The 26,739-nt window shown below is 44.3% G+C and overlaps 1 protein-coding gene across 1 annotated transcript; it reads left to right on the plus strand.

The window, feature by feature from the left end:
* Positions 1-9,725: 9,725 nt before the first annotated feature.
* On the plus strand, positions 9,726-25,474 carry NRIP2 (nuclear receptor interacting protein 2). Its single transcript, XM_038152886.1, has 6 exons — positions 9,726-10,485; positions 15,098-15,274; positions 20,595-20,677; positions 21,111-21,238; positions 23,149-23,201; positions 24,015-25,474. The coding sequence occupies exons 1-6, from the start codon at positions 10,255-10,257 to the stop codon at positions 24,105-24,107; spliced, it is 765 nt and encodes a 254-aa protein (XP_038008814.1). The 5' UTR covers positions 9,726-10,254; the 3' UTR covers positions 24,108-25,474.
* Positions 25,475-26,739: the final 1,265 nt, after the last annotated feature.

Genomic DNA, 26,739 nt, shown 5'->3' on the forward strand with positions numbered 1-26,739 from the left:
GAAGCATACAAACATTACAACACCACCAGTAGACTAATTTCTGTATCTTCTAAATGCAAAGCAAATATTGCTTGAAACTATTTCTACCTTCCCCTATAAACATAAAACCAGTTTTAAATGTGTGTGGTTTTCAGAACTGTAGTGCTCCTGTGTAGTTGTTAGAGGTTATTTTCCCTCATAAAATGTTTCCAAACTTTGGTTTAATGGTTATAATTTCAGTCTTTCTGGGGATACAAGGCTGCAGAAGGGGCCTGGTTTCGCACACTTTCTACTAGTACATCTTACATAGCTGTTAACACTCTGCTTGGCTCTCTCAAGGCATTCTCTCTCCCTTTCATCTCACTTCTTGCTCCTGAGAGGATGTGTGCACGTAACTGACACCTGAGAGCCAGCTAACTGAGATCATGTCTCCAGCAAATACTGAAATTTTCTTGTCCTTGGTGTCAATTCCAGGCAGGTGCTCCCCTACTGTCCCTGCCAGCTGAGGTGCTCTGATGGCTGCCTCACATTTTATTTTGAACATAGTAGTGCCAAAGTTTCATTTCCCTTCTTGTTATGTTGAGCAGTGAGAGCACTGCTCAAGGGCAATTATATCAAAAAAGGTGGAGGGAACAACAGAAAAAATTACAATAAGCAATTCTACCTCTTGCTCCCAGAAGATATGTCCCAGTGCTTTGGCTAAGGTAGTTCAAAGCACCAGTTGGTAAGGACTTAATCACAAAATATGACTATTTCTCTCCACTTATCTTTGCCTGATATTCTGCCTGGATGCTTTCCTTAAGGAAAGGCAGTTATCACCTGTCCCTCTGCAGGCTCAGAATTAGGGTCATAGTGTAGAGACGTGATCTTGTCAGACAGTGGATGCCTCTGTCCACCCTCCTGCAGTGAGAGCAGGGCCATACTTCATGTCTTCTCATCAGCCCAAGAGCAGGAAGGCACAGCTCTTCGCATCCTTTGCATAGCACTCCCAGGGCTTCTCTGAGTAATGTGTAGGAGCATCCCAGGACTGTCCTTGTATTCTGATAGTAGACAAAGCTGTTCAACACCTTCCAGCCTGTAAAAGCAAACATTAATTTAAGATAAAAATTTTAAGAGATCTGGGACATGCAAATCCATAGGGAGCCAGCAAGTGCTGTGGATGCTCTGCTCCTCTGACAACTCTGCTCAATACCTGGAGTGTGAGGGACCCAAAGGAGAAGGTAATTCCCTTTCATTGGTTGAGTGGGTTCCTCCCACTATGTTTTGTCAGCTGAAAAGTACTGGATGCCGACTGAGATGAGCTAAGCAAGGATGATTTCCATCCTTTTACTTTTGCAACTTGGCTGGTAGCGGAAAAACTTGATCACTTCCCCATATGGAAGAAAAGAGACTCTGTTTTACATTGCAGAAATCTTTTTATGAGGATGCCAGGCCTTCATTTCTCCCAGAAGGCAGTGTAGCTCTTAACAAAGGAGAACATTTCTTTTTTCGTAAAGTACCTGACTTCCTCTTTAAAATGCACAATAGGCTCAGAGAGAAAAACGACAGGCTTGAAAAATATGAGCTGGTTCCTGAGCAGAAAGTTTCTCTCCCCACTCCCCTTTTTCCAGAAGAGGTGAGCTGCAACTGGATAAAAAGGTATTCAGGGCATAAAAAAAAAGTATTAGCTGCCTGAGATTAAGAAGAAAATGTCCTGCTTCACTACTCATCTCAGACTGCCTTCTTGCTTTGAAACAAGCAGAGTTTAGAATGTCAAGATCATGAATCTGAGCTGCTGACAGGTCAAATGACACATTTGTCCTTGTGTTTCAGTTACAACATTTCTTGGAAAAAGAAGTGTGATAAATACCCAGTTACAGTTTACAGGCAAAAGATTATGCAAAGCAGATTCTCTTCCACATCTCAAAATCTGTGGGAAGTCATTATATGGAGCACACTGATGAACTGTTTGCATACAAATATATAATCAGAATTATTTATCCTCCACATCTGCTTTTTTTTTTTTTTGATGCACCAAATTTAAAACCAGAAATATCTAATGATGTTATTTAATAAAGTCAAGGAAAACAGCCAGCACAAATTATTATTGAACTACAGTCAGACATGGATTAATGCTCCAATGCTTGCTGTTGGTCTCTATTACCTTCTCATGCACGGAAAGGAGGCTGCTGCCAACAGGGCCTCTGTTTATTTAGCTGAGTAATTTGTAGAAGGTAGGTTTTCTGTACTCATCTGTGGTTACAAACAGGAGATTGGCTCATTAGAACCCTGACTGCTTAATGGATGAAAAAATTTTCCAACAGGACAAAAAAACTCATCTTCACTGGACTTGGGAAGAATCTCTTAATATAGTTGATATTTTCTATAGAACACTGTTTTTCACTGCCAGTATGGTATCTTTTCTTGGTGCATTGTATTCTTTCATGTTTGATGTATTTTTCTGTAAATTTTAATAAAGACAAAGTTTTGAATAACATCATTATGCAACAGGCCAGACCATTCCATCTCAATTTTATACATTTCTCATGAAGCAACATGTTTAGATTACTTACATGTTTTAGGGTTTCTTATTCTGAATTCTGTGATTGCATGTTTGTCTATGCACAAAGTTATTTTGCGTTCTGGAACTGTGTTTCAGCTGAAATTTCTATTGTGGATAATGCAAGTATATTGCAAAGCCCTGAAACACTTGATTTGGGAGTATTTATATGAATCTGCTGGTCTAATCTGTCCTGAGTTATCAAGATGTCTTTTCCACTTTAGGCTTCACTTTAGGAAAGCTTCTGTTTGAAGCAGTTTTGCCTACTCTCATGGTAGCCTTAAAGTTTTGGACAATTTGATATATTTAGTATCCAATCCAGCCCCTCCATGAGGGGAAGAAAGGTCAGGAATGCTGCAGAACTGATACCATAAAGCACATCCCTCAGAACTTGCAGGATCACTGAAGATGCTTTCAGCACCAGTATGGTTTTCCAAGTATTTGCAAGTAATGATGTCAATGACACAGAATGGTCTGATCTGAGGAGCTCCAGGCTGTGGCTAATTAGTTCTTGACAGTCTGCACTCTGCTATGCATACCCAAGGGACTGGCATGCTACAGTGATAAGAGCTGTTTTGCTGTTTCCCATGGCTGACTCTCAGGTTTTATTTATTTGCTGTTTTTATTAAAATCTTGAAGTCAGGAGACCGTGAGATAATCTCAGCTGCCATTTAAATCATGCCAAGGCCTAACCATCAAGAATGTAACAAACATCTGGTGCACATAACAAATGCAGCCCAAAGGCTAAGAAACCAAAGGAGTCCAGTACTTAAAATTAAAAATAAAATCATGTTGTTACAGCAGCATTGTTATCCATCAAATCCCTCTGCCACTGTATGTGCATTGTGTACACAAAGCTGCTTCTGCGCTACAAGTACTACTGTGCTGGTGATTCCATCATAAAATCCTGAATTGTCTGAGCAGAAAATAGCCATACTGAATATCAGCCTCGGGTAGAGTTATTCTACTGGAGAAAGAAGGGGCAGGGAACACAGGGAATGCAGTTCAAACAGCCCAATTGCTTCTATAAATAATAGCACAAGAATATTTTGCTCAGATTAAAAAAACCTTTTGTAGCAAATGTTTTCTTGAAAAGACCTAGCACCTCCTTGCTTTGTAAGGATTTTTGTCAGGTTGTCCTTCTTGGCTTTGATGTTTCCCTTTTTATAAGCTGAGTGAAATTTTTCCAGTTTTTGGCTGTTACAAACATTCTTTAAAAAAATCAATTTCACATCCTTAACAGAGAGTCAGCTGGCAACTAAAATCTGAGAAGAGATTTATTCAGTACAGAGTGTGCCCCAGCACAGACTTGCTGGAGTGTATGGAGATTTCTTCCTGAACTTGTTCTTTGTGACTTCCAGCAGCTGAGCATTGCAACATGAGCTCTCTTGTGTCCAAGGGACTTCTGCTGGCTGCAGGGAGCAGGTGACGCAAGGAAAGGTCTTGCTAAGATGAAAATGTCTCAAAGAGTCAAATGGAGACAGGGTTCAGAAGACAAAGAATCATGGAATCATCTAGGTTGGAAAATACCTTTAAGATCATCAAGCCAAACCATTAACCTGACACAGCCAAGCCCACAATTAAACCATGTCCCTAAGTATCACAGTGTTCACATTTCAAATACCTCCAGGGGTGGTGACTCAGCCACTTTCCCAGGAAGCCTTTTTCCAATGCTTGATAAACCTTTCTATGAAGACATTTTTCCTAATATTTATTTCAAACCTCCACTGGCACAACTTGAAGTTGCTTGAGAACATAAAGAGTCAAAGGCTGGATAAGGACCACAGATCCAACAGTCCTCAGGTTTAAGACTGGGGCAAAATGATCAGGTACCACAGAAAAGCATTAGAGATGTGAAATACTTATTTCTGGTCTCGGGTTCGATACTTTAAAAAGGGGTGGGCCCAGTGCCTTGCCCATAGCAGCAAGGAGAGAATACGCTGTGGAAAACGTGCCAATTCACTGAGCAGGACTGAGGTGCTGTCCCTGAAAAGCCATCCACAACTGAGAGCATGATTTTAAAGATTTACTCTGTGAATACCGATGCTTGAATTATTGCATTTCTAAATACAAGTCTGTCTGAACAAGAGAACAGGAGGTGGGCTGCAATACCCTTTGGAGTGGCTGACTTAATTTCAGCAAGTTATGCTGCTGACTGAAGAAGAACTTGATTGATCTCAACTGCTTTAAGGTGCAAAAGAAACTGTTTACAAACAAATAAAACAGGAAACATCACAGTATACCTGGCAACTGCTGACAGGGAAGTTTTCCACAGTATCTGATGGGGGACTCTGAAAGTAAAACCTGTTCCCAAAGGAAATGACACTGGAGGCAAAAACAGCCATCGGAGAGATTCTTGCCTTCCAAGGACTATATCTGGTCTTCATTTTAAGCAAGATGACATCTGCTCTGATTCTATGGTTAGCTGAGCACAGCAAAAAAGTGACTAGGTGATTGTCTTTTTTCTTTCCTCTTGCTGTTTCACATAGAAAAAAAAAAGTTGTTATAGAAGCCCATAAACAGCCACTCAAAGCACCTTGCCAAGACTCTGTAGGTGGTTTTAGTAATAAGCCCACACATATGCATACCAAATTAAGCTTTACCAGGCAACTCTAACTGTGCTGGCTTTTACTGTTCAAGTATTCAGCTTTAGGGACATCCTCTGGAAAGAGCCTTAATGTTGTAAAGTTTTCATTATTATTTTTATGGCATTATGTAGAGACTTAGAAAAAAAATTGCCTGTGTTAGTGTCAAATGCATTCTTAGCCTCAAGCTAAGTGGATAATGGAAATATTGCTGTCCATACAGGTGAGAAGTGGAGGGACAGCAAAATGAAACAACTACAGAGAGACACACAGAGAAGAGACACCTTTGAGACTACACATTTCCAAATACTGTGCTATCGACCTTAAATGAATAACTATCCTTCATCTCACGCTCTTGCACATTTTTATGGGTAAGCATATTCCTATCAGGAATTATTCTCTACTTTAAACCTCATGCTAACCACAGAGAAGCTCTAGCATGTTGCCATTGCTATGTGCATCAGCGGAGATGCACACCAGTGGAGATTCTTTCTCCTCCTGAAAACAAAGGCAAAGTCTTATAGTGTGATTTGTGTAGCTGTGTAATGGAAGGGGAAATTTTGTATTGCCTGCTGTACAATCAACTGTCAGTTCTGTGGCAATGATAACTGTTCCAACCAAACAGAAAAGGCCCCTTTTTAATGCAGTTTAGCCCAAAGAAGAAAATCAATACAGAGAGGACAAAAATAATTATATTTATAATGATATTATATTCATAATTACATATATAATGCTCAATAAATATTTATACAGCAGAAGAATTTCATATTAGACAACACTGTTCCAAGTTTGCCACGGTGCAACCATAAATTAATCCCATAGGGCAGATAACTACAGAGACTTGACCCTAAATTACCTAACTAAGCAAACTATTCTACATTCTGACTGACCTTGCTGGCAGGACACACTTTGCTGTCCAGCAGCCGAGCTAAACATTATGTACATCTGAGATGACATTTATCTCAAGGAAACTTGCCAGACATGCTCACAGATATAAATACTGCAACCTTTTACATATTATTTCAAGAATACAAAGGTGTTTTATTATACAAATAGACAAACTGGAGGGAATTCAAAGCAGAGGAGCCTTTTCTTTTTCAAAGAATCATTTTCAGATTTGGAAGGGGGAGAGAAGCATGCATGGGTTGCCTGAGTAAGGTTTGTCCTCTCATTCCTCCTCTGCACCATCTGTGCATCCACAGACTGCGCAGGCTGTGAGAATGCAGGAGAATGAGCAGAAAGTTGCCTCATTGATACCCTGCAGTATCCACCACAAGGAATCTCCTGGCTTTGACATAGTTGCTACACCCCAGGTCACTTTTACACCCACTTGAAGCTTACACTACTACTGAGACAGTGCATTGGAAACTGGTGTACTGTGAAAACAACCTCTTTGCTGGTTACATTATGTGGGGGTTATTGCTGGGCTCTGTAATCACCCAGATTGTCAGAACAGAAATATGAAGCTCTCAATCTACAATCCATCCTCCCACCTGCACTGTGTCAAATCTCAGGGGGACAAAATAATAGTTTCCAAACTGTTCAAAGAGAAAAAAATCAAAGCTGAAAAGAAATCTCTAAGAAAGCGAAGCAACCATTAGAAGTTGCAAAAGTAGCAGGAGAATATTTTAAAGAGAAATTTTTAGGCTAGGTAAAGCTTCCCAGAAGTGAGATATAGGGAAAAATCTGGGGCAGAAGGACCTAAGCCAGTGAAATTTAAAGCCAAACCAGTGAAAGCCTTCAACAGAGCAGCTTCTCAAACAGCTGGGATACTCTCTACTGCTCCTGGCAGAGGGAAGTAAAACCTTTGTCTCACATTCTTTAATCTGCCAGTTGCTTCCTTCAAAAGAGTCCATTTTCCCCCTTTACTACTACAGGTACTATTAATGAATTTCTTCCAACAGATGAGTAGCTGACTGGAATACATTGCTCCTCTCTTGCTTCTTGGCTGGGCAATCTGGCTGCTGGGAAATGCTGCTCATCAGTGCCTTTCCTTAGAAGTATGGGCACTACTTTTTATTTCTGCAAGGCTTCTCAGGCATGGAGGTGATCAGGTCCAGGGACCAACACCCATGAAGACAGCTAAAGTGCTTAGAACCTAGAACCTTTTGCCCCAGAGCTCCAACTGACCTGTAACTGCTTGAGCTGGAAGGCCAAGCTGGTAGCTGGAGCAGGGAGAAAGGCTTTTATATTCTGTGGAGGCAGAGGGTTTCTTCTATTCTAAATAGCACTGTTACCCACCCTGTAAAGATTTCTGTATGAAGGGTGCAGAATATTGAGGTATAATGGGTTATTTGATGTGACTGCATCAGAAAATAGTTTATTGATGTGTATGGGATTGCGTATGAATAGTTCCATCAAAATCAGTTTTATTTTTCTAATAGAGTTTATTGGTGAGTCATACATTATTTTTCAGGGGCTGCAAAAGATGACTGGGAAAGGTATAACTGCTGCAAAATCCCCTTAAATTTACTGCACCGTGGTCTGATTTCTGATTAGAAAACCTATAGAAGTGTCCATTCTGAAAAAAAATTAGAAAACACAAAAACAGAAATCACCTAACTTACTTAGTAAATGGTCTCTGTTTAAAAAGAACAGGGTGGAAAAAGTAATAGCTGAATAGAAAAAAAACCAAAACAATGACCTAGAACCTATCATGCCTCTGTGGGAGAAGATAGTACCTTAGCTGACTTCACCCCCATAAACATGCTGGGGGTTTTTGCCGAGATCTAGGAACTAACACATCACAGCATATAAAGAGTTAAGTGACCTACATGTAGAAGCAGAAGTGATGAAGGAGGAGAGAAAGCTTTAAACACGACTTGAAGATTCCTCCCCTTTGAGACACAAAGAGAGAAATAATTGATGAATTAGGGACCAGGACTAACTGGTGAGACCCAAAAGCAGAACTGCTCAAGCAATGGCTCCAGCCCAGCTGCAAGGCAAACCAATTTTGATTAGGATTTGCCCAAATGCTGTGCAAAATAAACTAATAAAGGCTGGCTAGCTGCAAGGAGGTGCTGGGACTGGAAACCAGGAGAGCTGCCTCCCCTTCATTCCCACATATGTATCCAGGGTGGGAGGTGATCTCATCAGAAATTGTGTAACTCTGCCCACAGACTTCAAGGCAGGGACTGTAGGTGATCTGGTCCTAAGATGTTCTGTAGCACTTTACAGTCTTAGGGTCCATTCTAAGGCTTTAAGAAAATTGGCAGTGCCCTTGCTACCATCATCTGCCTTGTTGTGGCTGACCTGCTGAGGTATTCACAGTCAGCAGGAGGAGAAGCACCTCTTGGCCTTGTGTGAGAGTAGAGGTGCATGATTCTGTACTGGTTTACATGGATGGTTGAAGGGCCTGATAGCAAGACTCAGAGGATGATCAGTGGGGCCGCAGGAGGTCAAAAGTGTGTGTAAATCAGGAATCAGAGCAACCCACAGGCAAGAAAACAACACTGTGGGAACACATGTTCCCTGGAAATGTCCATTACTTAAATTCTCTTCTTAGTTAGACTCACAGATACATAAGGACAGCTCAAAACACCTCTGAGCTGTTGTTGGGACACTGCCTGCATTACGGTATTGAAGTTTGGCCTTAGAGTATAAAGTAGTTAGAATGTATTTCTACTCCCACTCCTGAAAAATCTAGTGCTGTGATTTGGTGGAAACCATAATACTTTGTATTGGATTTGCTTCTTAATATTTAATACTCACTTTTTTATACACAGTCTAGAACACAGAAATAATTGGTATCAGTAATACTGGAATGTTACATACTACTAAGATAGAAAACAAACAAAAGGAGAAACAGAAAGTGTCCTTTTGCTGTAACTTTTGTAGTCAGTTGCTGCTATTCCTTCTGTGATGCACACGAAAGCTGTTTTCACTCCTTGCTGGCTTTCCTGGAAACATAATTCTGTCCTTAGCTTCACAGCTGAGTAAAGTTTTTGTTCCTCCCCTGTGGCTGATATCAGACCTGGTGCTTAGCAGGGCAGTGCATTAACCAGAGAAAAGGGATCAAAATGAGACAGCATCAGTTCAAGTTAAAATTCAAAGTTTCAAGCAGGACACTATGGAGACAGAAAGTTGAAAAAGGGAGCTCTACCACGTCCTGTCTCCCCTGAAAGAAGGGATGTCTGCTCTGGTCCAGACATCCCACACTGCAGCAGTGTCAGCACTCTTTTGGTATAAACAGGGACCCAAGTCTGCTGGTATCAACAAGCCAGTGATTTTAGGCTCCTGCAACATCAGAGGGGATTGCTCTCGATAGAGTGGGGTGAAAATGAGGGCAGAGTCAGGCACAATACAGAGTCTGCCTTGGCTGGGAGCAGAAAGCAGACCTTCAGCATTTCATTCAAGCTACACGGAAAAATCCTTCAGTGCAGCCGATTGCAAAGGCATGACACTCTCTGCAGAAATGAGACTGGGCATGCCTGCCAGGAGCCTTGAGCAGGATACTCTCTTCCATTCACCAAGGCACTGCATCATCTTCCAGGCTGACCCGAGCTGCTCTGTAAATACCCGAGTATTTACAGAGACACGGAGAAGCGTCAAAGCCCCCTGGCAGGGGCAGTGGAGCGCGCAGGCTGCCGCCGGCAGCTGTAGCGTGTCCCCGGGAGCCGGGGACAGGCGGGCACACACACGGACACGGACAGGGACAGGGACACGGACACGGACACGCGCGGTGCGTGCGCGCAGCCCGCCGAGGTAAGTCCAGCCCCCAGCATCCAGCGGGGCCATCCTCCTGCTGCTGGATTTTTCCAGCCGGAGCATCCTGCCGGCTCTGCCGTGATTTATGGAAAGCGGTTTCTGACGCGGGGCTTTTTCTATTACGACACGGACCCACGGACTGGAGGAGGCAAAGCTGCAGTCAGGGCAGGAGAAGTGAGGGAGGGGAAGAGGCGGGAGCAGAGGGACACGGAGGAGTGGAGAGGACAGAGGGAGAAACACGCACCGAGACACTTCAGAGATGGGTGAGTTATAACTAAGAGAGCAGGAGGAAAGGCAGAGAAAGGAAGAGAAGGAGAGCCGTGAGGAAGAGAAAGGGAAAGGAGATCAGAGACTGAGTCAGCTTTCAGAGGGCAAACACCAGGAGACGAGTTCAGGGAACACCCCAGGATATCAAGAAGGACCTGTTCTGTCTGAATCTTCACCATGAGCACAAGGAAGAGCTGCCCCTTGCCACTGGGACATGGAGACCAGGAGGAGCAGCAAAGTGAGGGCACTCCCGACCTGGAGCGACAGGAGTGTGAGATGGAGCTGAGGAACAAAGCTATTCTGCAACAGAAGAGGCGCCTCAAACAGGCCACCCAGTTTGTGCACAAGGACTCTGCTGATCTGCTGCCCCTGGATGGCTTGACAAGGCTTGGCACCTCCAAGGATCTGGTGAGTCCAGTGGGACCCCATTTGGGAGGGGGGTCTCCTGATAGCCTTCATTCTAGCCAGGAGATGCTGTCAGGATTTGTGAAAGAATCATAGCTTCAGCAAAAATTAAACTTCCCTTCAGGATTATCTAGGGGCAGGTCAGGGTAAGGGGAAAAAAATAATCACTCATTTGCTTGCATCCATCTTCTTGTGCCTCCCCATAGGAGCCAAAATCGTCAGGCAGGCATGGACTGTAAGGACTCTCCAGAACCCAAATTTCCATTCACCCAATACCTGTGTATGTTCATGTGACATGTATATTTCCATGTGGGACATCTCTGAAAGCCCCCATATATTCCTGCATGATCCAGCTCAAAAGCTGAATGCTTCCTGGACTCAGCAGGGAGGGAAGTACAATTCATGACATTCTGAGAGACTTATGTTTGACCTTGTCACCTTTTTGCATTTTTCTCTCTTCCCCCCACTCTCTGGATTTATGGAGGGGCAAGCAAAGTGCAGGACTGCAAACCAGGCAGGCAGGCAGATGCAGCACCTGGCACTCTGGATTACTCCTTTGGGGAGGAGGCACCGGAGCGAGGCCTTTGGGCATCTCCTTGTGGTGACGTGGATCAGGGAGCATCAGGGAGGGAGGTCTGTTCCAGCAGCCTTGGCAGTCTGTGGTCTGGAAGGGCTTCCCCGAGGCTGGAAGCAGATTCCCACAGGATCTATTGCTGGCTCAACTGCACACATACTCTCCTTGCTCTGGCCGTTTTGCTGTCCAACTTCTCTCCCCTGTAGAGTTAAACTGCTCAAGGATGTGGAGGTCTACACCATTTTGCCAAAAGAGGGCTGATATCTGCTTGTGATGGGGGCACAATCACTTGTTCCATCTGTGGCAGTGGGTGTCATAAAAGATCTTGTCCCTCCCTGCAGTCTGTGGTCCCCTCTGTATCCTCAGACAATCGCAGCAACAACACAGATGCTCTTGTGTGTGTGCCTCCAGTCATTCCCCAGCTCCCACGGCACGCAGTGGCACAGGGCCACACATGTGTGGGACCTGGCACTAATGGGAGCTAATCCTCCTTGCTGAAACCTTGGGGTGCAGCAGCTTGCAGACGAGGGGTCAGCGCCACGTTCCTGTGCTGGCACATCCTGCTGCTCCCATCAGCCTCCCTGCAGCTCCCTCAGCTCCCTCAGCAGCTGCTGGGAGTCCCTGGCATGGCAGGGACTGGGTGGCTCCTCCAAGTCCCCCTGAGCTGTCACCGCACATTCTGCAGCCGCACTCATGGCTGTCAGCAGGGACCCGTGTGGACTGTCCCTCCGGCCCTGCGTGCAGTACGGCTGGAGGGCGAGAGCCATGTCACATCAGTGCTGTCTTAGTGAAGAGCAGGGACTCTCCTCCCCGTGGGGAAGGAGCTCTGGCCACGCTGGAGCCCAGAGAGCCAGTGCTGGCCCTTGGGGCCTGCAGTGCTGCAGCTCCAACATCCCCTCTGGAGCACAGCTGGGTGTGACCCTGGGCCCCTCCCTGGGCAGGGTATGGGGATGAGCCACTTGTGAGCCTTCTGGTGGGTGCGTGTTTGCTGACCTCAGCCACAAAGGCAGGCAGAAACACATCTGCCAGCTTTGCTTTGGGATTGACTCCTGTCTCACCATGCCTCACAGTGACAGCTGGCACCCTGAAGCCCTAAGGGGTTCCTTGAGCTAGACAGTCCTTGTCTAAATCACTTGCCACAAGCAGCTCTCCTGCTGGAAATAACCATTCCAGGCAGGAGAACTCGTTGTATGCCGACAATGTTCAGTCACTGCAACCCACTGCAACTTCATGTTTGGTCCATAACAGAATAGCTGAAACATTTTTACCATGGACCGAGGGAGCAGTGAATAAAGCACGACATGTGTTTTTCTCATGCGGACATTTTGCTCTGGTGTTAGAGGACACAAAATAAAGTGTGGCCACTGTGCCAAGTTCACACACACAGAGCCATACCTGGGGTCAATGTGGTACCTCCGTTTCTGCTTTAACTCGGAGCAAAAGAAGAACCAGGTCTTAGATTTCCAAGCGGGATTCAGCAGTTCCTGCAACTCAGTGGGACACTGATATTGCTGCGATGCTTTGGGCACTGCAAATCAGAGTCCCAAGTGCACTTTTGGCTTATTTTTCTAGACATTTTTACAGCACTATGAAAACCCCATCTCTTTTTCCTTAATTATCTGGCTCCCTCCTGGAGGACAGGAATACAAAAAAAGGAATGTACCGAAAATGAAGCAGCAGTAGGATGTGCTGGAGAGTTTGATTTGGAGAGAGTAAAACACCCCTGACTCCTATAGCACTTACACTGGGAGGGAAGTTTAATTAATTCCCCAAAACAGGTCTCCATTGACAGTGCCAGAGAATCCAGCTGTGGCAGCTCCGTGTCCTCAAACTAGAGCAAGGCCTCATATAATTTGAAATAAAACACTTCCTTTCTTTTGCAGTCAAGGCTGTTACTTTTTGCCACTCTTTTCTGTGTATTCTGGGTGTGCACTCAGCTTATGCAATGCATCCAGAAGTGCCTGCATTTTAATGGGTCCATCATGTCTCCAATAATGAGTAATTATATATTTCTGTGGATCTGTAGATCTCACGTTTCCACCTTTGCAACAAAAAGCATGATCAGTTTCGGGGTTTTTTTTACATGGCAAAATAAAAAAATAAGTAACTACATGAGCTAAAATATTCTGGAAGTACCAAGAAGGCCTGAAGATCTGGCTTGTCACCTCCCAGAAATCAAGATCCCCAGCTCATACAACGTCACTAATCATAGCAAGGCCTGGAGGTTTCACATTGGAGAACCTGAACCTTCCCTAAGTAGCACTGGGAATCTTCTTTGATCCCTCTAAGTGCCCTGAGAGGGCATCCTTTCCAGCTCCTGGCCACAACACTCACAACATTCTCCCTTACCATCCTCTAAATCTAATTGTTTCTGACCAGTCCAAGAGCTACAACGCTCCCTCCACTTCTCCATCTCACTGGTGAGAGAGAAGATAGGCAGGGCCTAGGGAGTCTTCTCTTGAATCAGATGCCTCCAAAATCCCTAAGCTCAGCTAATCCCCACCAGCACTTGGCCTCATCCCAGCCTGAGTGACAGGACAGAGGGGACAGAGGTGGCAGCCGCAAAGAGCTTGCTCGTTCTGTGGGAAAGGTTGCAGGACGGGGGAAAGGTCCTTTGCATGCCAGACTGTGAGAGGCAGGAGGGAGGATGGGAATTTGGAGACCTGCTGTTTGTTCCCTGCCCTTTTCCCATGGCCCAGATGTTAGCTGGCAGTCAGACTGGCACTGTGCTCAGGGTATTTAGGGAGCTAAGCACGAGGGCCAGCTGTGCTGTGGGCCGGCACAGCAGGCTGGGAAAAGACCAGGAACAGAGGGATATTTTTACCCCATTTTTTCAACTGCTGCAGTGTTTCTCATGCAGCATGTGAACAATCTGACTCTCATCCCTTGAGTGGCAGGGAAGCAGAGGCAAGAGGGACTTGGCATCTTGCAAAGAGGAATGCTGAGTTTGACCAAAGAGCCAGTGGCAGCCATCCTGCACAAACCATTGGGCAAATCTGACAAATCAGGGCTTCAAATCAAAAGCTTCAAATTGCAGCTTGCACACTTCTCTGGCCTCAGCTCTCTGGTCATGCATGAGGCTAGTCTGAAACACAAGTAACCTGTGGGATTAATGCAGCCTAACTCATTGGCAGGTCTGGTCTAGTTCAGCTGTTTGGCCTGCCCATTGACAAGATCCTGCATCAAACTGCCACACCACCTGGGAGATTACTTAATTTTTTCTTTTTCTTTAGAGAGATAAAAACAACAGTTTAAGCTTTAGCACATTAACCCCTTTAGATTTTTTGCCTTTCTTCAAACAGGCTGTTGTTACGGGGAATGCCATGGCCAGCTCAGAGCAGCTGCACTCCTGCAGAAGGGCCGTGGGGCTGAGGGCACGGAGAAAGGACAAAGCTACCTCCAACAGGCACCTGTTTCATTGGTGTTGCCAATTGTGGATTCAGTAGCTGTGCAGGGACTGGATGGATCAATATTGGGCAAAATCTAGAGCATCTGATGGTGGGGAGCAGAGACGGACTCCAAGGAACATTAGAAGCTCGTTTTAGTTTCCTCCTTGGGGAGCTTCCTGCTTCACTACAAATAATTGCTTGTACACCTAAAATATCTGCAGTCCTGCCTTCTTGCCCACATGTGCACCACATGCATGCTGCATTCCTCGTGCCCTCCCACATTAGAAGGTGTGAATGTGCCTGGTGGGATGTCAGCACACACCCAGAAGGCAGTGCACTGCATTATGCTGAACAGGAATGAGACTATCCAGTGCATGTTTAGCTGGGAGAGCATGCATCAGGCATGTTCTTTTCCTCCAATAATTGCATCCCAGAGATCTGCCCGTCGCAGACATCCCAACATTTTAACACCAAATTAGCAGCTACAAAAAACCCCCTTGGGATTTAAAGAAAGGTTTTTTCAATAAGCATGTCTTTCATCAGGACAATCAGTTGGGTCAAGCATTTCCAACCTGCATCCCTGAGCTAGCAAATATCCTTGTCCTTAGCTCCATACTTAGCTGGGATTTTTCTTTCTTTGTGATCGAGACAGCAGCCCCATAGTGTGGTCCAGCGGCGCCTCTTGGAAGGCAACCTGAACAAGCTGCGGGGCGAGGCCAGGGGTCAGTCTGCACGGGTTCAATCTCCGCTGGCAAAAGACCAGGATGAAAAGATGGAAAAGGGAGAGGACAGGAGAAAAGAGACTTCACCCCTGCTAATACAGTGCCAGGTAAGGCAACAACACAGTGCTGCTGATTTCACAGTGATGGCAAATGCTCAGAGTTCCAGCTGCCCCCCTCCCAAGGGCCATTCTGAGTTATAAACTGCAAAGCCAGCTGCAGCCAAAAAGAAGATATTTCATGCATGGTCTCTCCTAGAGTCTGGATGCAGGTTTTCCAAAAGCCAGAGGAAAGCCTCTCTGCTACATGTTTGAACATAAATTACCATAATTACATCTCCTTCCTTTGAAGGCCAGCTTTCCCATGATAGGAGGTATTTTATAACTGCATGTAGAAGCAAGGGATGTCTCCTTATCATATGAAGACAGGCGCCTCTAGCTGATTTACCTTTAACTAATTCCAGTCTAGTCTGATTCTCTCAGGTGTCAAAGGAGCTCCTCAGAAAGTAGCTAACTGCTCCAAATTAGCGCAGCTGCATCTCTTGATGGAGGCAGTATTTTTAGCTTCCTTTTTTTCTTACAACCTCCCATACAGCAGAGCACACTACTCCCTGGCCCCTGGAATTAGGGAAAGCACCTCCAAAAGCTGTGGCCCACGGAAGAGGGCTGGATGGTTAGAGCTTCACAGTAACATGCAGATATGAGACTCACCAAGATACAGACCTGTTGTACAAAACTGATTTTAAAGCTGGTTTTATTTCAGTTACCTGTCCTAAAGAACGTGTTCCATATCCAAGTGTAAAGGCTACGCTTCCAAGAAAAACATATATACCTTTGAAAATTAATTTAGCACAATAAATTATAATAGGAAAACATCCTGGTAGCAAGTTTCTGAAAGGTTTAGATCAGGTATCTCAGTACCAAGCAAAGCCACTGTCTGGTTTGTTTTGCAGCCTTCACTGCTGCAATTAGGCATTGCTTACCCTGCATTTTAGACCTTAATATAGCTGGGTTAACATAACCACACCTGGGGACAGACTAGTAGGATGAATGGCTCTCAGGGTAATTTCTCCAATTACTTGGAGTCTGTTTTTGAGCAAATAAAGGTGTTTCTTTTTCTTTAATAGCCTCTCCTTATTGTTCTGCAGGAGGAAATTTAGTGATAAAGGGTGGAGTTTTAGCCAGGCATGCACACTGAACAAGGACAGGCATGTACAGGTGTTGTATCCCAGGGGCAGTAGCTAAGCCAGTGTTACAGTTCACCAGGCATTCCCTTTTGTGTTGCTAATGCACTGAACCCCAGCTGTCACTCAGATTTTATTTTCCCTCACAGAGGAAGTTTAATGAGCATCACAAGCAAGGAAATAGACCTAACACTGCATGTAACGCTGCCCGAATTCTCCACAGGCATTTCTCTCTTTTTCTGCCATTCTTAGGAGCCAGTCACTGTTTGTCACACTTCATCTTCCACTGAAGAAAGGCAAGCTCTCCTCCCCTTCTTTTTGTCTTGCTGCTTTTGATGTTCACATTTATGAACTTCAAAAAGCCTCTGCTGTCAGTGACAGAGCTGTGGCAGGAAATAGGATTCAGGCTGCCAGTTCATTTGAACCAGAGAGGTGAGCTGGTACCTTTTGGAGATCTGCTTGATTATAGTGCAGTTTTTATTAGAAATGGAGCACAGCCCCAGAGAAGTCTTTTTTTCTCCTGACTCCTGAGAAAAGATAATCTACCATTTACACACAGGCAAGTATGCTGAAAATCTCTAAGGGGTAACAAATGCATCACCTGACTTGTAACTGAATTTGACTGGGGAATAAACTAAAATGTATGTAGACTTCAGTGGTACATGAAGATTCAGGCAGTAAGTGGTTTCACTCTAACAGGTTTTAGTTGCCCTATGTCTAAGGCCTTTTAAGTCCCAGAGATCACAGATAGACCTAGTCTATAATAGTTGTACTGCAGTCACTCACCCTTCTATTTGTTTAGGTGGGTTGCCCAAATGGTACTTTAGCAGAATTGCCCCTTTCTGTGACAGTTTTTTAAAACCACTTTGGAAAACTAGTCACAACTGGCATCTACAACATAAAATCAAGCTGGTTTTTTTTCTGGTGGGGCTTATCTCTTGTTGACTTGGAAATAGATGCTGAAAAACTTCACTGCTGTAGAAGGCCAGTTTTCCTCTATGCCAAAGCAACCTGGGATTGATCAGTCTTTTGTTTGCTAAAGCAGCTTGACTTTGGAACTCACATTATTTCAGAAAACACAGCTCTTTATAGTGATCCTTACTAATTCCCCTTCCCCTCTTTCTTGGAAATTCCCATAATTGACATTTAGATAAAAAATAAATGTGATGGGTAGTAACAGACTGAAAATTCTGGAGTAGAGATGAGAGTGGGTAAAGTGATGAAAAGTCCTCTTAGTCCAAGAAGCCTTGCAGTGCTTATGAGCTGCCTGCATTGTATTTTTGGTACGCTGGACCAAGGACTTTCCTCAGGCTCCTGGTGAGTTCTCTAGACAAATGGTTTGTGCTGAAGAGCTGTTTACACTCAACGAGATTAAATGTTGTTTTCTACAGAATAATCACTGTTCTATTATATCCTATCAAGTCTCTAACTTGCAGATTTCCCAGCCAGCTCTGAAACAAAACTCAGTAATCTGCCTAGTGATACAGCTTAGGCTTATTATAACAGCAGCTCATGCATCTCAAGTCTGCTGCTCCCAAGTGATTCCTCAGCAATTCCTATCCATGCTCCAGGTCTTGTTTCTGAGTAGGGAGGATGTGGAGGCAGATGTTTGGCATGCACCTGCACTCTGTGCATTATCTTGCCTCTTTGCTTAGTCTGGCCACAGCCTTTTCAGGCAGGGCTGATGTGTCAGGGAGGACCAGGCAGCACAGACATTGCAGAACTCTAAAATCAGAAGGGAGACATTTTGCCATAGAATCACAGAATGGTTTGGGCTGAAAGGGACCCTGTTGGTATTGCTGTTTGTAGCATTCCAGTATTTCTCACAGGAGTTGTTTACTTCTTTCTAACTACTCACAGATAGCACATTTTTGAAAATGAAATCTTGGAATTACTGGATGTAGCTCTCGGTGATGATTAATAATCATACGCAGGCTTAGATAAGAAATCAGGAAATTGAGACATTTTCCTTGACCCTGCTGGTGCTGCACTGAGTCCCTCATAGCCATGCTGGTCTGCTTAAGGTGTTCAAAAATTTAAACTTGTTGGGACTGAGCATAAGACTAGAGAAGAAGTGGCATGCCTGTTGCTGTTTCTGAGGGGTTCATGTCACAGAGTGCCATAGTGGATGGAGGAGAAGGAATCACAGGAAAAACACAAATGATAGTAGGAATATAATGAGTCCCCCAAAAGGAAAATTTTGTGGGTGGGAGTTTTTTTAGTGTTTTTTTGTTGTTGTTGTTGTTGTTGTTGTTTGTTTTTTGGTTGGTTTTTTTTTGGGCAGAGGTGTAAGACAGAGCCTTGAAGAAGTAGGCCATTAAGAATAGGTATGATTAGGCACCATAGGTAAAGATGTTTTTTGTAGATGACAGTTACTCCATCTTTTCCAGTTCCTTTACTAAGTCCTGTTCCTCCTTTTTTTTTTTTGTTTCCTCAACCTAATTCTTATTGATGTCCTTGATGACCCTATGTTTTCAGACCCCCTAAAATAAATGTAACCTCCTGTTACTTTATCACCTCAGGCCTGCCATTAAGGACCTCTCTGCAGAGGGGACAGAAAACAGATGGCAACCTTATCTTCTTTTCCCTTTCATGTTCAAAGGGGTAAAGAAATGAAATGAGCAAAGCACTGGGAACTATTACAGTAAAATTGTGCACAGGTTACTTGGGTGCAAGGCACAGTCTCCCCCTTAGCTAAATGACACCAGCTGTGACTATTGTAATATCATGTCTTATATCCATAAAGAGGAATATGATGTAAGGCCTACACAAAATATTAATATCTTGATTAGGTTGTGTCTTGGATTCAGGAGTCACATGGATTTGCCATTATCTTGAGAACTGCCTTAAATTCAAGCTCATTTCAGGTGCGTTTGTCCTGGGTGCTCCTGCTTCTCCTTCAGCCTTCTCCCTCTGGCAGCTTTTCTTCTGAGAACAAACGTTTAGCTCTGGGACATTGTTCCCTGCAACACCAGAAGAAATAGAGAGATGAAACCCAGAAAAACTAGCATATACTTGTATTCCTTTAGAAGCTTTTGCATATTACTTACTGCTCTGCTAACAAAGTCCATGTTGGTTTTATGAACAAATTCTTTAACTGTGCATCTCTTGACTGGAATACTGTTAAGTTAAAGTCACTAAGATAAGTGTCTGGGCAATCAAATACAAATGCAGGAAGACAAATTCCAAAAGAAGTGTTTGAGAGCGAGTTGCAGAGCACTGGAGAAACCACCATTGTCTTGGATGAAACTCTTGCCTTCTGACTACTGCCTAAAACACCATGTTATAGGTAAATAGCCCAATTAAGCCAAATCAAACAATTTGCAAAAGCCAAATTATGGGGCAACAAAAATATAATTTATTTCACGAATCGGATCGTAAATTTTGTCAGCCATGAATCAAATGAACAGAGCCGAGCCCGGGTCTCAGCTCTGGGTGAATGCAGATCTGACCCCCTCGCGCATCAGACCTGGTGAGTTCACAAAGTCTGCTTGGATCTGTCCAGGTTTTATACTCTTTTTCTTGCCCAGAGCTGCTTTTCCTTAGTCCTTTTCTTAGTCAGACGAGCTTTCCGATGTTTCTCCGGTGTGGAAGAATGCTATCTGATGGACAAACAGTGCTGAATCTGGAGTCTCTGGAATATTCATGCAGTCCTCCTGTTCTTAGTCCAGTGTGTGCAGATACCTGTCTCCCCCTTGGACAAAAGCCACGTCGCAATACACAAACCACGTCCAGGAACACATACATGTTGAACAGGGTTTAAAGGAATCAGGTTTTTCACATGCTAGTGAGACTCCCAGAACTGGCTATTCATGCTAAGTTGACTATCAGGAATAACGCTATCTCTGGTTATCGGTGGCCACGATGGGCTGCTGATGTCTAGGGCATTCTGTGATTTAGTCAGAAGTTCCGCAATAGCAGAGCTTCTCCTTCACTTGCTAATTTCAGCTCCTATTCAGTGTGCATCTGTGTATACTGTGTTTTAAATGAAGCATGAGGTAACCAGTTTCCCAATCCCTGTGGCTGATTCTGTGAGCTCAATAGTTTTATGTCAGTCCCCAGTGACATGTACCTCAGTGTATTCTATCCCTTCTAAGCACAATCATATTTTATTCGAACAGGAATTTTAATACATTTATAACAACCACAACTTGGCTATGTTGCTCAGAAAATCCAAGTCACGCTATAGGAGGAGTGAATATGCCAATTTTGAGCCTACAGTAATTATCTGTTGTTGTTTTTCCTAGTGCCAAGGTCAGGAATTGAAAGTGACTGTTAACACTGGGTGTCTACCAAACCTCATCTCCAAGAGGTGTTTAAACCAGCTGGGGTAAGTCTTTGCACAGTATAAAAGGAGGGATGGCTAAAGGAAAAACCATGGCAAGAACGCAGGCACTCTGGATTCCCAGTCCCAGGGATAATGACTGGCAGTTTTGCATGTGCACATGGCTGTTGAGGAGAAGGTGCAGAGGGTGGGCTACAGGGAAAGGCATTAGAGCACTGGCAAAGGTGTGTGCAGACCCCAGACTCTGAGGCAGAGCTGTGCAATTCTGCCTGCATGTGCTGCAAGGCACAGCTGCCCAGCTGGTGGCTGGTGCTGAGGTTTTGCTGGTTGAATCTGCCTCCAGGCATACAGTATGAAAGAGATTCCCTCTCTTGTAGGCCTGTTCCCAGTGAGACCCTGAAGAACTGCCATCAGTGAGAAGTCCTGGTTTTCCTCCTCTTCCTCTGCTTGAGAAAATAACGCCTCTTGTGTCCCACAGGCTGGAAGAAGTGTCTGCCATGGACTGTGGAGACCTCTCTCCTCTCATCCCCAGTGTTGTTGGCCGACTAGAACATTTGGAATTGCAGTTTGGCCAGGAGACAGTGCTGTGTTCAGCATTGGTTGTAGGTGAGAGTGCCAGTCCCTCCTCTCCCTTGTTTCTCCTGTGTCCCTCTTGCCCTGCCAAGGGCATTTAAAGGACCTTTGGAAAAAGCATAACATGGTGGAAGGTTGGTGATGTGGCCACCTCCGTGCAGGCCAACATCACCATACATGATGAGTACCCTCAATGTAACCAAAGGCAAAGGGCACAAGAAGAGTACAGAGAAGACAGAAGGCATTGAAAGTGGGGAGAAATTCGGTGCTTTTTCAGTCTTAACTAAGGATGTGAAAAATTCTCATTTTGATTCTAAAATGGACCTTTCATAAAATTCTGCAGATGGTTTGATCAACCCTCTGGTGCCTTATGTTCTCCTATGGAATGGGCACTTGTATCTCTGCCTGGCTGGAAGTCATCCGAGAAAGTAACAGGGGGCACAGCTTATTTCCTAGAGTGCTTCTCTGTGTGCTCCTCTGCCTCTGCTGCAGGGAGCACCCTGAAAGAACCTGGAAGCCCCAGAGTGCTGAGTATCCTTCAGTGTCCTGAAGCAGGACCCTTTGAAGGAAGGAGCCATAGGAGACAAGGTCAAGCCAGGGGGCACTGAGGCAGGCCCAGAAAACAGCAGAAAGGCTGCATGTTCTGCATTTACATCAAGCTGTGCATAGGCTGAAAACAATGTGATTGTCTTTTTTCCCCCTGTTCTTTCCCTCTATTAGTCTTTCTGCTTTACCTTCTTGCTTTAATCTGTTTCCCCATCTTCAATGAGTCCTGTTCATCTTCCAAGGCTTCCCTTGCTCCCTGTTTTCATATACATTCTTCCCACATTCCTAAGTTATCTAGAAAGAGCTTCCTCCTCTTACACACTCCAGCTTGCTCTTCTTTCCTGGCTTCCACTCTGCTTGTTCTTCCCCTTCATGGGGAATCTGTATTAGCACCATAACAGGTGAATTCACCCCAGAGCTACTACCTACTACCCATTTTGTTGGAACATGGAAATGGCTGCCTGGAAGGAGCAGAATAGCTACACCTGTGTCTTACATCTCCCTGTGCACACAGTGCTCTCACTTATGTAGCTATACATAAATGATAAATTACAGCCACTGGTTACAGGGCAAGCAGGCCTCTGGAGACACGTGAAGTGCTAATGAAATTACAAGTGGCTGCTGATTACTGCAGACTCCAGGACCTGGGAATTCCCCTTAGCTACCACTTTAACCCCTGGCATCTTCTATGTTTGCTGACACTGAAGACTTGCAGCAGTTATGAGTAGAGCAGACAAGTTACATGGAAAAAAAAAAAACCTTAATAAAATTATTTAATAAGATCAGTTATTGCAGATCAGATGCAGCCATTAGGAGCAGGCTTTGGTCAGAAAACGGAACCAACAGCCTGCTTGCATGTGACCCTTATCCCCTCTCCTCTCCATTTTTCCATGCTTGTTCTCCCCTGATTCACCCTGCTGCTTGCCTTCTGCCTTTTGTCCTTCCCTTACACAGCCCATAGTAAGTTTCATGGGATCTCACAAGCCCCTTCTGATATCTCATATTAAGCTTCAAACAATCACACAAACCCCCTCAAATTTATCTCACAGTAGTCATGATAATCATGGTTTCCTTCTCTTATCAGCTGCAAAGTTTATTTCGAACATCTTCAGGACTGTGCCTAAATAGCTCCTTTAAAGGCTCATCAGTGAGTGGCAGAAGAGAGAGATTTATTATTGTCACTGCTGCCATCTGCTTGTTAATGTTGGTGTGTTTAACTCATCCTTTTCCTTGTTATTTTTTATCTGCTTTATATTGATTTTTATCTGCTTTATATATAAAAATTTATGAATCAGATGTTCTTGTATTTTCATATCCTTTTACAGGAGAGACACACTTTCTTTAATGAGGCAGTATTACATAATCAAAAGCCTGATCAGTCTCTTCTCTCTTCTCAGATGATGAAATGCTGGAGTTTTGCATTGGCCTCCAGACTCTGTTGTCTCTCAAGGTAAGGAACAGCTCCTTGCTTATTGCAGGGCTCCTCTCAGGAAGCTCTCCAAGATCTGGTTGTTGTAAGCATCAGAATTACTTAATGTCCAGGTCTCTCAGGGCAATGCTTGTTGCACAGCTGCCTGACTGGGTGCAGTATGCTCTGAGTCACTGACTCCTTTCCAGTCCTTCTCAAAGGTTTTAAGAAAGAAAACACTCAGTGGGATACTATCACATCTCCCATTCTCTGTATTCCTGACCATACAAGTTGCAAGCAGCAAGAGGAAACTGAAGAGGAGACCAGAAAAGGCACGACTTAGACCCGTGTTGCCCTTTGAAGGCAGATGAGAACAAGCTGTGCCCTTGCTTAAGCCAAATGCAGCTCTGTGATCACATTCAGCATCCAACACTCACTGGCCATGAGTGGAAAGAGTCCTTTTGTCAGCTTGGCTCAGGGTCAGTGCTCTGCTGAGCCTGGCTCCTGAGTGGCTCAGAATATAGCTGCAGCAAGCTGGCTCCTGCCTGTCACACATTTGTGGCCACATGCCAGGCTCATAAAACAGGAAAAACAATGGGATGAATGGCTGAGTGATGTGAGGACATCAACTCAGAGAGGGTCATAGGAAGAAGGGAGGGAAATGGCCCTGTGAAGGGTTTGAAGATGAACCCCACTAAAGGGAACTGGAGCAAAGAGGCAGCATGTGGGACAGGGAAGGAAAACTGTGCGGTCTTTACAAACCCAGAGGGGTGTTACGGGTTCTCCCCAGTCATAGACATCATGAGATTTGCTATCTGAAATGCTCAGCAAATAACTGTCTCTCTCCTTCTTTAGTGTTGCATTGACTTGGAGGAAGGAGTCCTGAGATTTAAAGCACTGAGTGAGGAGCTGCCTTTTCTACATGCCTCTGAAGAGCCTGGTCAGTGACTGGCTGCATTCCCCATGTCTGGAGACTTGCTGCCATGAGAGAGATGAGGGTGAGGCTCCCATGCCCCTAACCTTGCTGAGTTCTAGGCTGAGGCATTCAATGGGGAGTGAGAAAAAGGCAAGTGGGTGCTAGAAGCTGTCACTGGGAGTGCCTCAACTTGAGATATCCTTCCTTTCAGTGGACCCTCTCGCTTGTCCTGATGTGCCGAGTGGGCATTTTGTTCTCGTTCTGCTATTTGGCCCTAGTCACTCCAATTTCTGTAATAAATTTATGCTACCCCTTTAATGACTTTACAACACACTCTGTTCACAAGAGAGTCTCTGTGAACAATCTCCAGTTGTTCTATTGACAGGAGAACAGTGTTTTCTTCAAAGACCTCCAAAGATTACCACAAATGTTTCCCTCCTCGTTGCCTCAATGCCAGCATACACTAGTCCTGTTTCTTTGTCAGAAGGGCTCTGTTCCCTTTGTCTGTACTCTGGGAAGCTGGATTTTGCTGCTTTTGCTGGCTCAGAGCAGAACAGAAGTATTTTCCTGGGAAAACCGTGGCAAAAACAGTTTTAGAGTTCTCAGTTCTAAGAAACCTTCACAGAAATGTTGAGTGCAGACACCTAAAGCACTGACAGGGGCCTGGGCTTTGCCATTGCATCTCTGGGCACTAAGCTATATTATACGAATGGCAACGCTTACCATCTCTTGGTGTATACCCTGTGACCAGACTTGCACACCCTGTTCTTCTGGCCAAGCCACTCCTCTCTGCACTCCAGCTGCTAGAGCTGCATCCCTGTTCCCTCTGCTGCTTCACTGGAGATCCTGCCACTCAGTTTAAATGCTGAGATGAATTACAGCACCAAGTCTTCTGCTCTGTCAGCTCCTTTCTTCCAACTTGAAATCCAGTGATTAAACACAGACACATCATCAGCCTTGAGTCCTGGCATCACACAGCCCATCAACTTGGCTTCTCTTGCACCAAATGAGAATTTGTAGTATCAGCTCAGGTTAGAGAGCTGTGAACTCATCTGGAATGTTAAAGGTGATTATTAAGTCAGTTAACAATTGGGTTTATTTAATTTCTATAATTTCTTTTTAATTTCCATACTAAAGCATAGCTATATTAAAAATACAGAATCTATTCTTAACTAGCTCTAGGGAAAATGCACTAGATCAGGGCTCGTTCCATGCCTCATGGCTACTGATTCACTATCCAAACTGCAAAATATACCTTTATCCACCCTTAAAAGGATATGACGACCCAACTTTGCCTATTTTCCTGGATTAAACACCGCTGACTCTCTTCCTTTTTTATCAAACTGGTCATTGTCCCTGTTGTGCTTCACAAAAAAACTGTATGCATTTTGCTTTTTGTTTTGTTAGTTATTTTCTCTACAGCTGTATGCTGTAGTTTAACACATGCTAAGGACATCAGAGTAAAGCCTGGCTGACATAATTTGGGATTCACTTACCAGTGATAGTTGGCGTGACTGGCATCTGCTGCTCCCACAAGGAGCAGCAGACTTCTCCTGTTAGTCATCATATCTTACAGCTTCTGATACATTCCTTGACTTCTCTGCCACTCTTCTACTTGTGCATCTGACTATTTCTGGCTGCATGAACTGCTTTCCATGAATCTCTCGAGTGACACCAATGGTTCTCTCATTTAGTCAGGAAAGCATGCCTGCTACATGAGCCTGTCTTCCAAAGTAGCAGTAATTCCTCCTGGATTTGTGTCACTTGCATGCCTGACTGGCTTCTCAAATCTCTATCAAGGGGTCTAGATAGCTCACACTTGTACTAAACCATCTTGTATTCTAGCTGCAGTCTATGTGGTGCCTGGGTCAATTCTGCTGACAAAATCTTGCTTGTGATAGACAAAACACCTGTTGCTAAATGCATCGACTCACTCAGTTTCCAACTCCCACTGCCCTCTAAAAAACAGCATGTAAAACAGGGCAAATAGTCTATACATACAGATACCATGTCCATTACAAATCTTACTAATTTCTATGATCCATTAAAAAAAAAAACTCTCTAAATCACAACCCAAAAGTTGACTTTAGCCCTAACCCAAACAATAAACACTAACAATGTCACTAAATCTAAGATGGAAGGCACTAAATCATAATCATAAATTTAACCCCTAAAACAAACTCTAAAATTTCATGCTAATTTTAACACCTAAATCAAATCTCCATCTACTAACTATAAAACATAACATTAAAAAAAACACCTAAATTTAACACTGTAACCCCAATATGTACCATCTGACTTTAAACCCAAGACAGAAACCTAAAGACATTAACTATAAACCCTAATCCTAAAACCTAATCCCCAGCCCTAAACTCTAACCATGAAGCTAACCCCAGCCCCTAAACCTGAACTCCAAGGCCTAAACCTAACCTCTAACTCTAAACCCCAAACCATGTAACAAAACCTAACCCCTAACCCCAACTCTAAACCATATCCCTAACCACAGCTACCTAACCCCTGTCCCTAACCCTACACCTAACCACAACCACTTAGCCCTATCTGATGGCTTTTGTCATTCCCACAAGAGGCCTTGCTTCCCTTCAGAGTGCCCTGGGGCTTTTGCTTTGTTTTGCTGTGCCCTGCAAGGGGCCCTGCTGCCTTTCA

Source organism: Motacilla alba, chromosome 1 (genome assembly GCF_015832195.1).
Source record: "Motacilla alba alba isolate MOTALB_02 chromosome 1, Motacilla_alba_V1.0_pri, whole genome shotgun sequence".
NCBI lineage: Eukaryota > Metazoa > Chordata > Aves > Passeriformes > Motacillidae > Motacilla > Motacilla alba.

Bases quoted from the DNA above. Each gene is read 5' to 3' on its own strand.
- NRIP2 (XM_038152886.1), top strand. From the start codon at position 10,255: ATGAGCACAAGGAAGAGCTGCCCCTTGCCACTGGGACATGGAGACCAG. The intron at 15,275-20,594 runs GTAAGGCAACAA...TGTTTTTCCTAG, and splicing joins CCCTGCTAATACAGTGCCAG to TGCCAAGGTCAGGAATTGAA. The intron at 23,202-24,014 runs GTAAGGAACAGC...CTCCTTCTTTAG, and splicing joins AGACTCTGTTGTCTCTCAAG to TGTTGCATTGACTTGGAGGA.